Genomic DNA, 20,342 nt, shown 5'->3' on the forward strand with positions numbered 1-20,342 from the left:
CGGAGGGTGTAACAACACTAACAGGGAGGGATTCAAGTTGCACAACTGGCCCGAAGATGCGAATGTGCCTTCCGCCAGACCCCCATTGAATGTGCCTGCCGCCAGACCCCCATTGAATGTGCCTGCCGCCAGACCCCCATTGAATGTGCCAGAGTGTCTCCACATTTTACCGGCGATGCTAAGACAGACATGGCAGAGAGATGTATGGATAACCTGCAGATGCATTTGCAACGATAGTCAACGAAATCGCAAAGGTGAGTTTTATTTATGTTGACTGCCAGCTAATCGATGCTAACATGCTACGCTAATCGATGCTAACATGCTATTTACCGGCGGTGCTAAAGCAGACATGGCACAGAGATGTATGGATAACATGCATTTGCAACTATATTACGTTTTCTTCCACCCACATTTAATGCGAAACAAACACTTACCAATCGACAGATTTAAGTTGCTGCAGTGTCAAAAGATGCCAAAGTCCTGATCGTTTGGTCCGCACATTTTACCGGCGATGCTAACGCAGCTATTCGGCCATGCTATGGCTATGAATAGCGTCAATAGCTTCAGTTTCTCCTTCAATACTTTCATACTCCAACCATCTGTTTCAATGCATGCGTAATCTGTTGAATCCCTTAAATCGCTGAAATCCGAGTTTGAATCCGAGCTAATGTCGCTATATTTTGCTGTGGTATTCCCATTGTTTGTTTACATTGGCAGCACTGTGTGACGTCACAGGGAAATGGACAGTGGTTTCGAAGATAGCGAAAATAAGGCACTTTAAAGCTTTATTTAGGGATATTCCGAGACCGGTAAAAATGAAAAAAGAACTTCAAAAAATACAACAAGCCACTGGGAACTGATTTTTATTGTTTTTAACCCTTTTGAAATTGTGATAATGTTCCCCTTTAAACTGTGTTTTTGGACTAACAGTAAAATGATGCCATCGACCATTCCAAAAGTGCTACATGTTACTTTTTAATGCCTGTCTTACCTCTGTGTCCACGCGTCCTTCGAGCTGCTGGATAAGTCGGGCCATGTCTTCTTCATCTACCCGACCGCCATGCTCCGCCTCCTGCACCAGATCAAATCCATGCCATCAATACAAATACTGTTTATTTAGTGGTTTCTGGACCATAGGGCGCAGCGGATTACATGGCGCACTGCCGATGAATGGATAATATTTTCGATCTTTTTTCATAGATAAGGCGCACCGGACTATAAGGCGCCTGAAAGGAGTCATATTATTTTTCTTTTGTGAATGGAAACGACTTCCTTGTGGTCTACATAACAGGTAATGGTGGTTCTTTGCTCAAAATGTTGCATGGATAATGTTTTACACATCATCTTCAAGTCGCTTTCTGACAGTCGCTCCAGGATGTGTCATTGGAATGCGCCCTCATCCACGCCCACGGTGGCGCACATCCTGGGACGCGCCACTAGCTGCAATCATTCACCGGCAATCAGCACACCTGCCGAAATGAATAAAGCTGCCTTCATAAGCCGGCTGAACCTGCCATCAGGCGCCGGAATATAGTCTTCCGTGTTTCATTGTCGTGTCGTGTCGATCCTATTGCAGACCTCAGTTCCCTTGTTTGACGTTGCTGTGTGTCTCGTCATTCCTCGTCGTCGTTCCCCTGCTTCCCGGAAAGCCTCTTGGATCTCGACCTTCCGCTTGGACACGGACTTCTCTCTCTCCCCTGGACTTTCTCGTCTCTCGTTCAACACTTGGTAACACACACTTCAGCTAACCACACACATAGTCTTACACTATACGCACTCTTGGATTTTGTCACACTCCATCTCATTAGTTTATTAGTTAGTATTGTTTATTTTTATTATAAATATTGACTATACTGTATATATAATACATTTATTGAACATTACAGCTCTCTGGTGTCTGCCGTCATCTTCCCTCTTCAAACCATAACAGGATGCGCCATTTTGTGGGCGGTCTTATTTAGGTGCCTCCACTTGGACAGCCTCTTATCCCCGTCATCTTTGTTGTAGCGGTGTAGCGTGCAAGGACGGGATTGGAGGAAGTGTCAAAAGATGGCGCTAACTGTTTTAATGACATCCAGACTTTAATTCAATCAATAACAGAGCAGCATCTCCTCATATGTGGCTCACTAGTGCAACAACAACACCCGAATTTTGTCCCGTGACCGGAACTCTCTAATAACTAAAGTTCCTTGGGTGAATAATGTCAACTCACTACACCAGTATGTTTTAATGCTTCCATAGTTAGTTTACTGACAGGGACGGCGTGGCGCAGTGGAAGAGTGGCCGTGCGCGACCCGAGGGTCCCTGGTTCAATCCCCACCTAGTACCACTCTCGTCACGGCCGTTGTGTCCTGAGCAAGACACTTCACCCTTGCTCCTGATGGGTGCTGGTTAGCGCCTTGCATGGCAGCTCCCTCCATCAGTGTGTGATTGGGTAAATGTGGAAGTAGTGTCAAAGCCCTTTGAGTACCTTGAAGGTAGAAAAGCGCTATACAAGTACAACCCATTTTTTTAATTTTATTTATATAAGTAAAAATTTTACACTATTTTATATTAGAAATGGCAACAGTGGATGATGAATATCACATAACAAGAAGATAGAGAAAAAGAAGAAGCTAATTGACTACGGCGTCGGCATGGACTACAAAGGCGGACGCGTACAATTTTTCAGGACTTATGCAGATCCCAAATAGAGATAGCAGGTACCAGAAAGAAAACTCCCTTTTGTATAATATTGCCAAACAAAACGCCAGATAATTGAAGTTGAAGCACAGTACAATCCATCAAGCGGTGTGGTTTCATAGCTTACCTAAGTCCCACTAAAATATTTAGATTTTTAAGCGCCGTGTGTAATGTTCTATACTTTCAATGAAACATATAAAATGTTGGTGTCGTTTACTTGAGTCATACTGCAGTCTAAACATATCTCTTATGTTTGACTGCCATCTACTGGTCACACTTATCACTACACCATGTACCAAATAGAATAGCTTTGAGGTCGCTAAGCAAAACCGGAATTATTCCGTACATTAGGCGCACTGTCGGGTTTTGTGAAAGAAAAATGATTTTAAGTGCGCCTTATAGTTTGGAAACTACATTACAATCAAAACTTGATTTAAATTGCACTTTTCATCCACAAGTGGTTCAACAGTTCCGACACACCACCATTGACTGTACGAAGACAAGAAGAAATGAGTACTTATCATTCGATAGGACCCGACGGGAAACTGCTTACCGCCTTTCCAGCCTCCGTTTCCTTTTCCCTCTTCAGAAGATCCATGGCCTGGAGGATTGCACGGTAGTCGTGGATCTCGTGCTCCCTTAAAACCCTCTCGTAGTCCTTTGGATCTTCGCCTCGGAGCAACTCTACAATGTTGATCTCCTCTTCTTTCTTGGGACTCTTCTGCTTGGAGGGAGTCCTAAGGCACAGGAGGAAACATCATGTCCAAAATCCCATGGCAAGTTATCTGAGGAGACGTGTCTGAAGGTGGCACAGAAGCTGAAACAGTTACAGTTGTCCATCCATCCATCCATCATCTTCCGCTTATCCGAGGTCGGGTCGCGGGGGTAGCAGCCTAAGCAGGGAAGCCCAGACTTCCCTCTCTCCAGCCACTTCGTCTAGCTCTTACCGGGGGATCCCGAGGCGTTCCCAGGCCAGCCGGGAGACATAGTCTTCCCAACGTGTCCTGGGTCTTCCCCGTGGCCTCCTACCAGCTGGACGTGCCCTAAACACCTCCCTAGGGAGGCTTTCGGGTGGCATCCTGACCAGATGCCCAAACCACCTCATCTGGCTCCTCTCGATGTGGAGGAGCAGCGGCTTTACTTTGAGTTCCTCCCGGATGGCAGAGATTCTCACCCTATCTCTAAGGGAGAGACCCTAACTCATTTGGGCCGCTTGTACCCGTGATCTTATCCTTTCGGTCATAACCCAAAGCTCATGACCATAGGTGAGGATGGGAACGTAGATCGACCGGTAAATTGAGAGCTTTGCCTTCCGGCTCAGCTCTTTCTTCACCACAACGGATCGATACAACGTCCGCATTACTGAAGACGCCGCACCGATCCGCCTGTCGATCTCACGATCCACTCTTCCCCCACTCGTGAACAAGACTCCTAGGTACTTGAACTCCTCCACTTGGGGCAGGGTCTCCTCCCCAACCCGGAGAGGGCACTCCACCCTTTTCCGGGCGAGAACCAGTTACAGTTGTGACCAACAAAAAAATACGACTCAAGACAGCTATAACATGACTGTGGAGGTTGACCTCTATAAGGTTCCTCAGATCACCAAACACTGCCATGAGACCCCGGCGCAGGGTTATAACTGTTTTATTTTTTATAAATTCGTGCAGGGGTTTACTTTCCAGCAACTGTCTTCTCGTGTCCGTCTCTCGCTTGCTCTCACTCCAGCTCCAATAACGTGTCTCATACCGGCGGTTGCTAATAAAGGCGACAGGTGATTAGATAACAAGGCCCACCTGGGCCATCTGCGCACCTGTCGCTGTCTTTGAGGCCGGTCCTGGCACACCCCGTTCCGCAAGCCACGCCCCCCTCCACAATGACGTACTTTACAAGTGTATGTAAACTTCTGACCATGACTGTAGGTGTCTGCTTGACTATTCTTTTGGTTACTGCCAACCAGAACTTACTTCTTCAGCGTAATCCGGATATCCTGAAGCCCAGCTGCTTCCTCCCTTTTGGTGACGGCCATCTCAGCACCGCACTCGATCTCGCCGTGTTTGCTGGAGGCCACACATCTGTAGTGACCCGCATCTGACTTGGTCACTTCTCTTATCTCCAGTTTAGCATTCTGGCCTTTGTGCTCGGTTGTCACGCGACCGCCAGGTGTGATCTGCCGCCACTTGCCCTTCATCCACTTCACGCTGGGGATGGGCTCGCCTCCGATCTTGGCGATGAAGGTGGCCGTGCCCTCTGCCAAACAACATCAATAGGAAACATGACAAGTCTGTTGAAAGTCCTTAGTACAAGTACGTCGTAAGCACACAATAGAGAGCGTTTGTGCATCGTGTTTAACTGTGTTGTTATCAAATCAATTCTGTCTTTTTTGATCTTTTGTTCCTTCTCATTCACAGTGAAAGAACTGTTCAGATGCACCTTCTGGCGGACGACAAAGAAGATGAATCTGATGACGAGGATCCCTGCTTCAGACCCTGGTGACTATATGCATAGAAAAAATATAAAAATATGATGACGTTTAACTCTGATTGTAAACATAACTTGGCCCTAAAGAAATGAACTATTGACTGAAAATCGCAAGAACAAGTTATCGGGGATAAGAAGATCCTTGGGAAGTTATGTGATAAACAGGAGGGAAATGTTAGAATAATTATGTATATATTATCATCATAACTTTATGCTTAAGGGCCGTTGATATAAATTTTTGTTAATTGTTCTGAAGTGGTGTATTTGTATCTATGCAAGCTGGTAATCCAAAAGATTGCCAGTTGTTTTTATAAGTGTTGTGTCCAGACTCGGCCAGCTGACTGCCAAGGCCGAACATTGGGTTCCGGGACCAGACAAAGCAGAGACTGGGCGATAGCACCAAGTGTCAACATATTTGCATTTTTGCATAATCATATATTGTGTCTAAGTGGAGTTGTCAAGTCTACCCCCTTTCCCTCAGTGACAGTGATATAATAGGGACTTTCGTAATAAATAGAGGGGGCAAGCGGGGGGTTTTTTTTTAGAACGTAGTTTGAACCGGTAACTAAAGTATAGCCAAAACACGTGTCTCCTCATGAGCTCTATTGAACTTCGTGTCTGCATGATTCCTTGCTTCTTGTCTGATTAATAGATGTCATCAGTGTTTGAACCTGACATGATATGACAATCTACAAGGTAAATAGTCATGAAAAAAAAAAAAACACATTGAATGAGAAGGTGTGTCCAAAGTCTTGGCCTGTACTGTGATTTATTTCCACATACGAAAGAGTCCTAGGTCGATTATGAAAAATGTGTAATTACACTGTTCGTAATGACGTGAAAAACAATTACCGTATTTCCTTGAATATATGCCTAGAGTTACTGCCGGGTCAAACTTGTTTCGCAAAATATTAGTTTTATTAGCGCATGTCTAGAATTTCCACCGTGTCAAATTCCTTTCGCCAAATAATTAGCATATGCCTAGAATTTCCACCGGGTCAAACTCGTCACGTCACGAGTGACACTTCACCTGTCATCATTTTCAAAATGGAGGAAGTTGATTTCAATAATTTCAAGTCGCATGAAGGGAAGAAGATTAAGAGCTATTCAGTAGGATTTAAGGTCCAAGCTATTGAATATGCTAAAAAGAACAGTAAGCAGCTGTGTTTTATTAATACACCGTAGCTGCGTGTGTCAAATATGAGTCAATAAATGACCCCCGCCTCCTGGTGGTAGAGGGCGCTAGTGATCCTTCTTGCGACTACTCGGCTGCAGAAGAAGTGACAACAAGCAGCAAGAGTTTATTTTTTCCTCTCGCTTGCACTTTTAACATGGAGGATTACATATCTAAAATAAAACATTTTTCTAAACTGGACTTTCAATGGAAGCAGGAGGTAATAAAGGAAGATCTCCATCGAGACAGAGAGACTTTTAAAACTGAAGAAAGATAAGGAAGACTTCTATAAACAAGTTATCGATGCTTTTGATCAGAAGGAGCTGCGCATGGACTTCATTTATAAGTAAAGGTAAGACCATAATATTGTTTTTACATTAAATGTGCTTTTCATGATGGTATCCTTACATCACACTCAAATTTGTAAGCGCAGGCCTAAATTTACCGCATGCCTTTGGTAAGCGCCGGGGTGAGAAGAGGTTTTAAAATAATTAGCACATGCTTGCTTTTGGTAAATGCCGGAGTGAAATTAATTGACCTGCAGGGCGAACGAGGACTTGGATTGACGAACCATGTTCCAGAACCAATGAAATGTCTGAATCCAGTTTTCACTGTAGACGACTCATTAATGTCAAAGAAGTGTGATTGTACGCTTGTTACTTTATGTTACGTGGTTCATGGTTCATTCAATTTCTAAACCGCCTTTCCTAATTCGGGTAACGGCAGAGCTGGAGCCTATCCGAGCTGACTTGGAGCGAAGGGCAAGAAAAGTCGACTAGTAATATCTGGCAATTTTTAGCATTACAATTCCGAAAGGGCTTAAAAATTAGATTGGCTGGCAAAAAAGCTCCTTCACATGTATTTTACGTGACACACTGCCATACCCTGGAAAAGTCACATGTTAACCATGCCACGATGTTTCCTAGTCAGTTAAAGACTTTGTGAGTTCCGGTCAAGCACTAAGCTGTGAAGGGGCAGAAGGAATCAAAGCACAAGTAACCTGGATAGAATCAGCCAGACTGTAACGAGGAGAATATACAAACCAAACCGACACCTGTTCATCACCTCAATTCTAGAGAAAGCATTCTGAGGAGAAAGGCCTCAATGTAAGCACAAAAGACTCCTTCAAACTTCAAGTCTCTCTACTGGTTTCAGAACCGTGGAATCAACTTACTCTCTGTGACAGAAACGTTCTTTGGTTCTTCAATGAAGAAAAGGTTGTCGAGGTGTTTCACCGGGGCAGGAGTCGTGGTGGCTGGGGCCGGAGCTGTGGCGGCTGGGGCCGGAGCCGTGGTGGCGGGGACCAACTTGGAGTCTTTTTCTAAAAGAAATAAATGAGGTGAGTATCAAAACAGTAAGTAGATGAGGCAATTCTTGAAGGAATTGACTGTGAATGCTTCAATGCTGAAGTTGAACTGAAATGCTGACCAAATGTAAGAATAGTTTGAATGTTGAAGAGTTTGAATTTTAAGGAAAACCGGAATTTGGTTTGGAACTTGGGAAAGTGTTAGTTTCAACGTCTAGGGTGAGTAGAATATGTTGATGTTGGAATGGTTCGAATAGCCTGAAAAATGTGGGAACTTCTTGGAATTTTGGGATTTTTAAAAAAGTGATTAGGAGCATGGGTGTCCTGAATTGGTTGGTGTTGGAATTGGTCAAGAAATGTTGAAGAAGAAACCGTTTTTTAATTGAGAAATTCTAATATGGAATTTCGGGCTAACTGGGAATGTTTCTAGTTCCTCAACCAATGTGTTTTTTGTCCTGACGATGAGAAGAGTTTTGACGGTGGAACAGTTGGGAAATGGGTTGAAAAATGTAAAAGGAGTAGTGGAACTTAAAAAGGGTGGAAATAGGTTACAAAAAAATGGAAAATTCCTGGAATTGTGTTGAATGTGGATTTTTTTTAGTTAGAATGTCCAGGATGAGTGGAATGTGTTTATGTTGGAATGCTTTGAATAGCTTGGAAAATGTGGGAATTGTGCAACTTGGAAAAATGTCCCGTTCATTTTAATGGGAACTTCCTGGAAATTTTTGGAAAAGCTGGATTTTTTTTTTGAAAATTATCATCAGCATGAATGTCCTGAATGAGATTAATTGGTTGGTGTTGGAATTGTTTGAATCGGTCAAGAAATGTTGAAGTAAAAACATTTTTTTAATTGAGAAATTTTAATATGGAATTCCTGGAATTTCGGGAAAACCGGGAATTTTTCTAGTTCCTTAAACAATGTGTTTTTTTGTCCTGAAGATGAGGAGAGTTTTGATGGTGGAACAGTTGGGAAATGGGTTGAAAAATGTAAAAGGAGTAGTGGAACTTAAAAAGGGTGGAAATAGGTTACAAAAAAATGGAAATTCCTGGATTTGTGTTGAATGTGGAATTTTTTTAGTTAGAATGTCCAGGATGAGTGGAATGTGTTGATGTTGGAATTCTTTGAATAGCTTGAAAAACGTGGAAATTGTGCAACTTGGAAAAATGTCCCGTTCATTTTAATGGGAATTTCCTGGAAATTTGAGGAAAAGCGGGATTTTTTTGGGAAAATTTTTATCAGCATGAATGTCCTGAATGATATTAACTGGTTGGTGTTGGAATTGTTTGAATCGGTCAAGAAATGTTGAAGTAGAAACGGGTTTTTTAATTCAGAAATTTTAGTATGGAATTCCTGGAATTTCGGGAAAACCGGGAATTTTTCTAGTTCCTTAAACAATGTGTTTTTTTGTCCTGACGATGAGGAGAGTTTTGATGGTGGAACAGTTGGGAAATAGGTTGAAAAATGTGAAAGGAGTAGTGGAACTTAAAAAGGGTGGAAATAGGTTACAAAAAAATGGAAATTCCTGGAATTGTGTTGAATGTGGAAATGTTTTAGTTAGAAAGTCCAGGATGAGTTGAATATGTTTAAGCTGGAATGCTTTGAATGTGTTGAAAAATGTGGGAATTGTGCAACTTGGAAAAATGTCCCGTTCATTTTAATGGGAACTTCCTGGAAATTTGAGGAAAAGCGGGATTTTTTGGGGAAATTTTTTATCAGCATGAATGTCCTGAATGATATTAATTGGTTGGTGTTGGAATTGTTTGAATCGGTCAAGAAATGTTGAAGTAAAAACATTTTTTTAATTGAGATATTTTAATATGGAATTCCTGGAATTTCGGGAAAACCGGGAATTTTTCTAATTCCTTAACCAATGTGTTTTTTTGTCCTGACGATGAGAGTTTTGATGGTGGAACGCTTGAAATGGGTTGAAAATTGTGAAAGGAGTAGTGGAACTTAAAAAGGGTGGAAATAGGTTACAAAAAAATGGAAATTCCTGGAATTGTGTTGAATGTGGAACATTTTTAGTTAGAATGTCCAGAATGAGTGGAATGTGTTTATGTTGGAATGCTTTGAATGTGTTGAAAAATGTGGGAATTGTGCAACTTGGAAAAATGTCCGGTTCATTTTAATGGGAACTTCCTGGAAATTTGAGGAAAAGCGGGATTTTTTGGGGAAAATTTTTATCAGCATGAATGTCCTGAATGATATTAATTGGTTGGTGTTGGAATTGTTCAAATCGGTCAAGAAATGTTGAAGTAGAAACAGTTTTTTAAATTCAGAAATTGTAGTATGGAATTCCTGGAATTTCGGGAAAACCGGGAATTTTTCGAGTTCCTTAACCGATGTGTTTTTTTGTCCTGAAGATGAGGAGAGTTTTGATGGTGGAACAGTTGGGAAATGGGTTGAAAAATGTGAAAGGAGTAGTGGAACTTAAAAAGGGTGGAAATAGGTTACAAAAAAATGGAAATTCCTGGAATTGTGTTGAATGTGGAACATTTTTAGTTAGAATGTCCAGGATGAGTGGAATGTGTTTATGTTAGAATGCTTTGAATAGCTTGAAAAATGTGGGAATTGTGCAACTTGGAAAAATGTCGCGTTCATTATAATGGGAACTTCCTAGAAAATTGAGGAAAAGCGGGATTTTTTTTGGAAATTTTTTATCAGCATGAATGTCCTGAATGATATTAATTGCTTGGCGTTGGAATTATTTGAATCGGTCAAGAAATGTTGAAGTAGAAACAGTTTTTTTAATTGAGAAATTTTAATATGGAATTCCTGGAATTTCGGGAAAACTGGGAATTTTTCTAGTTCCTCAACCAATGTGTTTTTTTGTCCTGAAGATGAGGAGAGTTGTGATGGTGGAACAGTTGGGAAATGGGTTGAAAAATGTAAAAGGAGTAGTGGAACTTAAAAAGGGTGGAAATAGGTTACAAAAAAATGGAAATTCCTGGAATTGTGTTGGATGTGGAAATATTATAGTTAGAATGTCCAGGATGAGTGGAATGTGTTGAAGGTGGAATGGTTGGAATGGGTTGTAAAATGTGGGAATTGTGCAACTTGGAAAAATGTCCCGTTCAATTTAATGGGAACTTCCTGGAAATTTGAGGAAAAGCGGGATTTTTTTTGGAAAATTTTTATCAGCATGAATGTCCTGAATGATAGTAACTGGTTGGTGTTGGAATTGTTTAAATCGGTCAAGAAATGTTGAAGTAGAAACAGTTTTTTAATTGAGAAATTGTAATCTGGAATTCCTGGAATTTCGGGAAAACCAGAAATTTTTCTAGTTCCTTAAACAATGTGGTTTTTTTGTCCTGAAGATGAGGAGAGTTTTGACGGTGGAACTGTTGAAATGGGTTGAAAAATGTAAAAGGACTAGTGGAACTTAAAAAGGGTGGAAATAGGTCACAAAAAAACGGAAATTCCTGGAATTGTGTTGGATGTGGAAATTTTTTAGTTAGAATGTCCAGGATGAGTGGAATGTGTTGATGTTGGAATGCTTTGAATAGCTTGAAAAATGTGGGAATTGTGCAACTTGGAAAAATGTCCCGTTCATTTTAATGGGAACTTCCTGGAAATTTGAGGAAAAGCGGGATTTTTTTGGGAAAATTTTTATCAGCATGAATGTCCTGAATGATATTAACTGGTTGGTGTTGGAATTGTTTGAATCGGTCAAGAAATGTTGAAGTAGAAACGGGTTTTTTAATTCAGAAATTGTAGTATGGAATTCCTGGAATTTCGGGAAATCCGTGAATTTTTCTAGTTCCTTAAACAATGTGTTTTTTTGTCCTGACGATGAGGAGAGTTTTGATGGTGGAACAGTTGGGAAATGGGTGGAAAAATATGAAAGGAGTAGTGGAACTTAAAAAGGGTGGAAATAGGTTACAAAAAAACGGAAATTCCTGGAATTGTTGAATGTGGAATTTTTTTAGTTAGAATTTCCAGGATGAGTGGAATGTGTTGATGTTGGAATGCTTTGAATAGCTTGAAAAACGTAGGAATTCTGCAACTTGGAAAAATGTCCCGTTCATTTTAATGGGAACTTCCTGCAAATTTGAGGAAAAGCGGGATTTTTTTGGGAACATTTTTATCAGCATGAATGTCCTGAATGAGATTAATTGGTTGGTGTAGGAATTGTTTAAATCGGTCAAGAAATGTTGAAGTAGAAACATTTTTTTTAATTGAGAAATTCTTATATGGAATCCCTGGAATTTCGTGAAAACCGGGAATTTTTCTAGTTCCTCAATCAATGTGTTTTTTTGTCCTGACGATGAGGAGAGTTTTGATGGTGGAACAGTTGGGAAATGGGTTGAAAAATGTAAAAGGAGTAGTGGAACTTAAAAAGGGTGGAAATAGGTTACAAAAAAATGGAAATTCCTGGAATTGTGTTGAATGTGAAAATTTTTTAGTTAGAATGTCCAGGATGAGTGGAATGTGTTGATGTTGGAATGCTTTGAATAGCTTGAAAAATGTGGGAATTGTGCAACTTGGAAAAATGTCCCGTTCATTTTAATGGGAACTTCCTGGAAATTTTGGGAAAAGCGGGATTTTTTTTAGAAAATTATCATCAGCATGAATGAGATTAATTGGTTGGTGTTGGAATTGTTTAAATCGGTCAAGAAATGTTGAAGTAGAAACAGTTTTTTGGATTGAAAAATTGTCATTTGGAATTCCTGGAATTTCGGGAAAACCTGGAATGTTTGTAGTTCCTTAACCAATTAGTTTCTTTGTCCTGACAATGAGGAGAGTTTTAACGGTGGAATGCTTGAAATGCGTTGAAAAATGTGAAAGGGGAAATAGGTCACACAAAAAAAGGGAATTCCTGGAAATTTGTTGAATGTGAAAAAATGATAGTTTAAATGTCCAGGATGAGTTGAATGTGGAATGGTTGGAATGGGTTGAAGAATGTGGTAATTTGGGAAGTTTGAAAAATGGACAATTAAATTTCAATGTGGAAAATGATGAAAAAAAAAAAAGGAATTATGGGAAATTTTTTCATATTGTTGATGTAGAGCACACAATTCCTGAACAGGCTGAATATTTTGAAGTTGGAAAGGTTTGAATCAGATGAAACGTGGGAATTGTGGAACTTTGAAGAATGTCCCATTGAAATTTCCCCCAAAAATGGAAATTTCGGGAAAAGGAGCAATTTTTGAAAATGGTATAAAACATGAATGGTCTCAATGAGTTGGTTGCTGTTTATTTTTTTCAAATCGGTTCAGAAATGTTGATTTCGCATTATGTGGAATTGAGAAATGGTATTACGGAAATCCTGGAATTTCGGGAAAACCAGGAAGTTTTCCAGTTAAAAAAACAAACATTTTATTGTCATAATTAAGAGGAATGTTTTGACGGTGGAACGGTTGAATATGTTAAAAAATGTAGAAAGAGTAGTTGCCAGAAAAAAGGGTGGAAATGGGGCTTTGGAAAAGCAGGAATTCTGAAAACTCCTGGAATTTTTTTAGACTTGGAAAAATGATAGTGTGAATTTCCAGACTGGTGGAATGTGTTGAAGGTAGAATAGTTTCAATCTGTTGAAAAATGTGGAAATGGTGACAGTTTGAAAAACAGTTTATTCATTTTGAATGGAGAAAAATGTCCCGGAAAACCTGGAATTCTGGGAAAATCTGGGAATTTTTGGAATTTGTCAAGGGAAAGCCCGTAATTCCTGGAAAATGTGGAAGGAGTAGTCGCCAGAAAAAAGGGTGGAAATAGGGCTTTAGAAAACCAGGAATCCTGGAAAATCCTGGGATTTTTTTTTACTTGAAAAATGATAGTTTGAATTTCCAGGATGAGTAGAATGAAGTAGAAACATTTTTAATTGAGAAATGGTATTACGCAATTCCTGGAATTCTGGGAAAATCTGGGAATTTTTGCAATTTGTCAAGGGAAAGCTTGCAATTCCTGAATAGGCTAAAGAGTTTGAAGTTGGGAACGGTTTAAATCAGGTGAAAAATGTGGAAGGTATAGCTCGCCAAAATCCGGAGAAGCTTTCGAACATTTACACAATAAATAAATGAATTTTAGTGTAGAAAAAAACATATGTGTGATGGAGCATTCACACAATAATAAAAACACATCTGTGATGGAGCATTCACACAATAATAAAAAACGTGTGATGGAGCATTCACACAATAATAAAAAACGTGTGATGGAGCATTCACACTAATAAAAAACATGTGTGATGGAGCGTTCACACAATAATAAAAACACATATGTGAGGGAGCATTCCCACAATAATAAAAAAACATGTGTGTGATGGAGCATTCACACAATAATAATAAAAACATACGTGTGATGGAGCATTCACACAATAATAAAAACACGTGTGTTGGAGCATTCACACAATAATAAAAAAACACGTGTGATGGAGCATTCACACAATAATAATAAAAACACACACGTGTGATGGAGCATTCACACAATAGTAAAAACACACATGTGATGGAGCATTCACACAATAATAAAAAACCATGTGTGATGGAGCATTCACACAATAATAAAAAAAACATGTGTGATGGAGCATTCACACAATAAAAAAACATATGTGTGATGGAGCATTCACACAATAATAAAAAACGTGTGATGGAGCATTCACACAATAATAAAAAAACATGTGTGATGGAGCATTCACACAATAATACAAAAACATATGTGTGATGGAGCATTCAAACAATAATAAAAACACATATGTGTGATGGAGCATTCACACAATAATAAAAACACGCGTGTGATGGAGCATTCACACAATAGTAAAAACACACATGTGTGATGGAGCATTCACACAATAGTAAAAACACACATGTGAGATGGAGCATATACACAATAATAAAAAAACATCTGTGATGGAGCATTCACACAATAATAAAAAACGTGTGATGGAGCATTCACACAATAATAAAAAACATGTGTGATGGAGCATAAACACAATAAAAAAACATGTGTGATGGAGCATTCACACAATAATAAAAACACATATGTGTGATGGAGCATTCACACAATAAAAACACCATATGTGTGATGGAGCATTCACACAATAATACAAAAACATATGTGTGATGAAGCATTCACAAAATAATAAAAAAAATATGTGTGATGGAGCATTCACACAATAATAAAAACACATGTGTGATGGAGCATTCACACAATAATACTAACACATGTGTGATGGAGCAGTCATACAATAATAAAAAACATATGTGATGGAGCATTCACACAATAATAGAAAAAACATATGTGTGATGGAGCATTCACACAATAATAGAAAAAACATATGTGTGATGGAGCATTCACACAATAATAAAAACACGTGTGATGGAGCATTCACACAATAATAAAAAAAGCACATACGTGTGATGGAGAATTCACACAATAATAAAAACACATGTGTGATGGAGCATTCACACAATAATAAAAAAAACACGTGTGATGGAGCATTCACACAATAATAACACATGTGTGTGATGGAGCATTCACACAATAATACAAAAACATATGTGTGATGGAGCATTCACACAACAATAAAAACACACATGTGTGATGGAGCATTCACACAAAAATAAAAACACATGTGTGATGGAGCATTCACACAATAATAAAAACACATATGTGTGATGGAGCATTCACACAATAATAAATAAAAACATACGTGTGATGGAGCATTAACACAATAATAAAAAAACACGTGTGATAGAGCATTCACACAATAGTAAAAACACACATGTGTGATGGAGCATTCACACAATAATAAAAACACGTACATGTGATGGAGGATTCACACAATAATAAAAAAAACATATGTGTGATGGAGCATTTACACAATAATAAAAAACGTATGTGTGATGGAGCATAAACACAATAATAAAAACACATGTGTGTGATGGAGCATTCACACAATAATAGAAAAAACATGTGTGATGAAGCATTCAAACAATAATTAAAACACACTTGTGATGGAGCATTCACACAACAATTAAAAAAACATGTGTGATGAAGCATTCACACAATAATAAAAAAACATGCGTGATGGAGTATTCACACAATAATAAAAACAAATATGTGTGATGGAGCATTCACACAATAATGCAAAAACATATGTGTGATGGAATTTCACACAATAATAAAAACACGTGTGATGGAGCATTCACACAATAATAAAAACGTGTGTGATGGAGCATTCACACAATAATAAAAACATGTGTGTGATGGAGCATAAACACAATAATAAAAAACATATGTGTGTGATGGAGCATTCACACAATAATAAAAAACGTGTGATGGAGTATTCACACAATAATAAAAAACATATGTGAGATGGAGCATTTACACAATAATAAAAAAAACATATGCGTGATGGAGCATTCACACAATAATAAAAACACATGTGTGATGGAGCATTCACACAATAATAAAAAACGTGTGATGGAGCATTCACACAATAATAAAAAAACATGTGTGATGGAGCATTCACACAATAATAAAAAATCATGTGTGATGGAGCATTCACACAATAATAAAAAACATGTGTGATGGAGCATTCACACAATAATAAAAAACATGTGTGATGGAGCATTCACACAATAATAAAAACACGTGTGATGGAGCATTCATACAATAATAAAAACAAATGTGTGATGGAGCATTCACACAATAATAAAAACACATATGAGTGATGGAGCATTCACACAATAATAAAAACATACATGTGTGATGGAGCATTCACACAATAATAAAAACACATGTGTGAAGGAGCATTCACACAATAATAAAAACATACATATGTGTGATGGAGCATTCACACAATAGTAAAAACACACATGTGTGATGGAGCATTCACACAATAATAACAAAAAAAACATGTGTGCGATGGAGCATTCACACAATAATAATTCTCATCATTTAAGTTCCACCCATTCATCGGAGCACCTTTAACGGTGACCCTGGTCTTGCAGAAGTCTGTGCCGGCGTCGTTGCTGGCCTTGCACAAGTAATCTCCTGCAGCCGCTTTGGTCAACTGGCCGACTTCCAAACAAGCTGTCCCGTCCTCAAATGTGATCTTTGTACTTGGGCTGGACTTCAGCTCCCTCCTGTCCTTCATCCAGTGGACGGTGAGCGGAGGAGAGCCCCCAACGAGACATTTCAGCGACAGATTATCGCCTTCGCACATCGTCACCGGTTGCAAAAGGACGTCGAATTTAGGAGGCTTGATGGTTTCTGGAAACAAGAATGGTAGACCTTGAGCTCGGTTGCCCACAAACTGATGGCGTCATATTATTACAATATTATCTTAATCCACTAGACATCCATTGCACCGGTCGCCCATTAGGTCCCTTCCAGGGGTTCTCATTGTTCCCATTGGGCTGAGTTTTTTCTTGCTCTGATCTGGGATCTGAGCAACATGTTTAAAGCCGGGACCCCTGGGTGGACCACTCCTCTGTGCATTAGTTGGGGACGTCCCTGCCCTGCTGACCCCGTCTCCACTCAAGATGATCCCCTGCTGGCTCCACTATGGACTGGACTCTTACAATATTATCTTAATCCACTAGACATCCATTGCACCGGTCGCCCATTAGGGGGTACCCACATCTGCGGTCCCTTCCAGGGGTTCTCATTGTTCCCATTGGGCTGAGTTTTTTCTTGTTCTGATCTGGGATCTGAGCAACATGTTTAAAGCCGGGACCCCGGGGTGGACCACTCCTCTGTGCATCAGTTGGGGACGTCCCTGCCCTGCTGACCCCGTCTCCACTCAAGATGATCCCCTGCTGGCTCCACGATGGACTGGACTCTTACAATATTATCTTAATCCACTAGACATCCATTGCACCGGTCGCCCATTAGGGGGTACCCACATCTGCGGTCCCTTCCAGCGTTTCTCATTGTTCTCATTGGGCTGAGTTTTTTCTTGCTCTGATCTGGGATCTGAGCAACATGTTTAAAGCCGGGGTGGACCACTCCTCTGTGCATCAGTTGGGGACGTCCCTGCCCTGCTGACCCCGTCTCCACTCAAGATGATCCCCTGCTGGCTCCACTATGGACTGGACTCTTACAATATTATCTTAATCCACTAGACATCCATTGCACCGGTCGCCCATTAGGGGGTACCCACATCTGCGGTCCCTTCCAGGGGTTCTCATTGTTCCCATTGGGCTGAGTTTTTTCTTGCTCTGATCTGGGATCTGAGCAACATGTTTAAAGCCGGGACCCCGGGGTGGACCACTCCTCTGTGCATCAGTTGGGGACGTCCCTGCCCTGCTGACCCGTCTCCACCCAAGATGATCCCCTGCTGGCTCCACTATGGACTGGACTCTTACAATATTATCTTAATCCACTAGACATCCATTGCACCGGTCGCCCATTAGGGGGTACCCACATCTGCGGTCCCTTCCAGGGGTTCTCATTGTTCCCATTGGGCTGAGTTTTTTCTTGCTCTGATCTGGGATCTAAGCAACATGTTTAAAGCCGGGACCCCTGGGTGGACCACTCCTCTGTGCATTAGTTGGGGACGTCCCTGCCCTGCTGACCCCGTCTCCACTCAAGATGATCCCCTGCTGGCTCCACTATGGACTGGACTCTTGCAATATTATCTTAATCCACTAGACATCCATTGCACCGGTCGCCCATTAGGGGGTACCCACATCTGCGGTCCCTTCCAGGGGTTCTCATTGTTCCCATTGGGCTGAGTTTTTTCTTGTTCTGATCTGGGATCTGAGCAACATGTTTAAAGCCGGGACCCCGGGGTGGACCACTCCTCTGTGCATCAGTTGGGGACGTCCCTGCCCTGCTGACCCCGTCTCCAGTCAAGATGATCCCCTGCTGGCTCCACAATGGACTGGACTCTTACAATATTATCTTAATCCACTAGACATCCATTGCACCGGTCGCCCATTAGGGGGTACCCACATCTGCGGTCCCTTCCAGGGTTTTTTCTTGCTCTGATCTGGGATCTGAGCCGAGAATGTCGTTGTGGCTTCTGCAGCCCTTTGAGACACTTGGGTTGTATAATTTTAAGTGTTTTATAAATATACTTTGATTGATTGGTACTCTGTGACCTTAAAATGACAAAAGTCAAGTTTCTAAAATAGGGGTTGGGTGGCCTTTGCTATGTTACGGACTTGGAAACTAATAACCATGTTTGCTTGTGTCACTTTTAGGACCTCTAACTCACGACGACTTGCTTCTTAGCTCGTGTTTTGTGACCTTACACCTAACATATAAACATAATGAAAGTCAATGAACAGAATGTCATACCTGAAATTGTAAGAGAAGCCCGACAGGATGCTTTACCGGCCTCATTGGAAGCCTCACAGGCGTAGACACCGCAGTCGGCGATGTCGGAGTCTCGGACACACAACACGGCCATGTTGTTCTTAAAGGTGACATCATATTTGTCTGACCCACAGACTTCCGTGTTGTCCTTGTACCAGGTGACATTCAGGGGCTGGGAGCCAGAAAGCCAAGTCTCCATGGTGACCGTCTTACCCACCGAATCCATCAAGGACTCCGGCAGACGCTTGCTGAAGCTCGGGGGAAGCGTGCTCTCTGTCAGTGAGGAACAGAGTGAAGACAAAGCAATGTTTTTACGTTGGAACGTGAAACCATTTGAGACGCCAAACTTAATGCCTTCATAGCTGTAATAAAATACTAATATATCAGAAGGTCCAAAATCCAGAGTAGATTATCACCATCAAGCAGCAGAGACAGTAGCAGCCGGTTAGCTACATCTCAGAAGGGAATGTCATGGAGATGCTTGTTAGTGTGTTACCCATTTAAAGGCATAACATCTGGCGGTTCTAAGATATCGACCGGACACTGAGAAATTGTGAAACCGTCCGATCAAAATCTTGCGAGCATGTTCTGATTAGATGTCGAAGCTAATAAAGTGTATTACTCAACACACAATTCCTGAGTGAGAAAGGTCATCCATGTCTCTACCCCCAGCTCACTCTGTTACCTGCGAGAACATCCGAAAGCAGCTATCGTTTGCGGTCTCGACATAATACTGACAAGATATTCGGAAGTGATTTCCATCCTTTTTCAATGCCAAAAAACCCTACCAGGATATGTACACTCAAACGATAAAAATTCCAGGGATCAGAAATAGAGATCCTACTGACCAACTGCATCTCTGTCTGGACTGGAGCCTGCAGTGCCTCGGACTATAAGTCCCTGCAGAGAGTGGTGAGGACTGCGGAAAGGATCATCAGGACTCTTCTTCCTCCTATCTGGGAGATCGCAAAAAGCCGCTTGCCTGACCAAGGCTCAGAAAATCAATGGAGACTCCCCCCCGACCCCCACCAAGGACTGTTTTTACTGCTGGACTCTAGAAAGACGTTCCGCAGGCTCCGTAGCAGAACTTTCAGGTTCTGTAACAGCTTCTTCCCTCAGTCCATAAGACTCTTGAACTCATCATAATAAACCTGTTAATTCTCCCAAAAACCAATTAACTCGCTGGACTATAAAGACAATATAACATGCATCCATAAACGTGGATTGATATGAAAAAGCGCAAAATATTTATCTGTACAGTAATTATCTATATCTGCACTTTCTTTTGTAAATGCAAAGACACTGCACCTTATTATTATTTTATCCTGCACTGTGAGGAGTGCTCAGAGAGTATGGAGTATCGGACTGTCTGATTGTGGCTGTCCGCTCCCTGTATGATCAGTGTCAGAACTTGGTCCGCATTCCCGGCAGAAAGTCGG

At 40.8% G+C, this 20,342-nt stretch overlaps 1 protein-coding gene across 1 annotated transcript in view; it reads right to left on the reverse strand.

The window, feature by feature from the left end:
- LOC133538371 (titin-like) overlaps window positions 1-20,342 on the reverse strand; it is a 263,574-nt gene that overhangs the window by 158,154 nt on the left and 85,078 nt on the right. Inside the window, exons 69-74 of the mRNA XM_061879957.1 lie at window positions 18,886-19,176; window positions 16,564-16,851; window positions 7,509-7,655; window positions 4,647-4,929; window positions 3,236-3,419; window positions 992-1,072 (exon numbers count right to left, since the gene is read on the reverse strand). Coding sequence (XP_061735941.1) covers window positions 992-1,072; window positions 3,236-3,419; window positions 4,647-4,929; window positions 7,509-7,655; window positions 16,564-16,851; window positions 18,886-19,176 — 1,274 coding nt within the window. The remainder of the gene's footprint in view (window positions 1-991; window positions 1,073-3,235; window positions 3,420-4,646; window positions 4,930-7,508; window positions 7,656-16,563; window positions 16,852-18,885; window positions 19,177-20,342) is intronic.

This window comes from Nerophis ophidion, linkage group LG19, assembly GCF_033978795.1.
Source record: "Nerophis ophidion isolate RoL-2023_Sa linkage group LG19, RoL_Noph_v1.0, whole genome shotgun sequence".
NCBI classification, from domain to species: domain Eukaryota; kingdom Metazoa; phylum Chordata; class Actinopteri; order Syngnathiformes; family Syngnathidae; genus Nerophis; species Nerophis ophidion.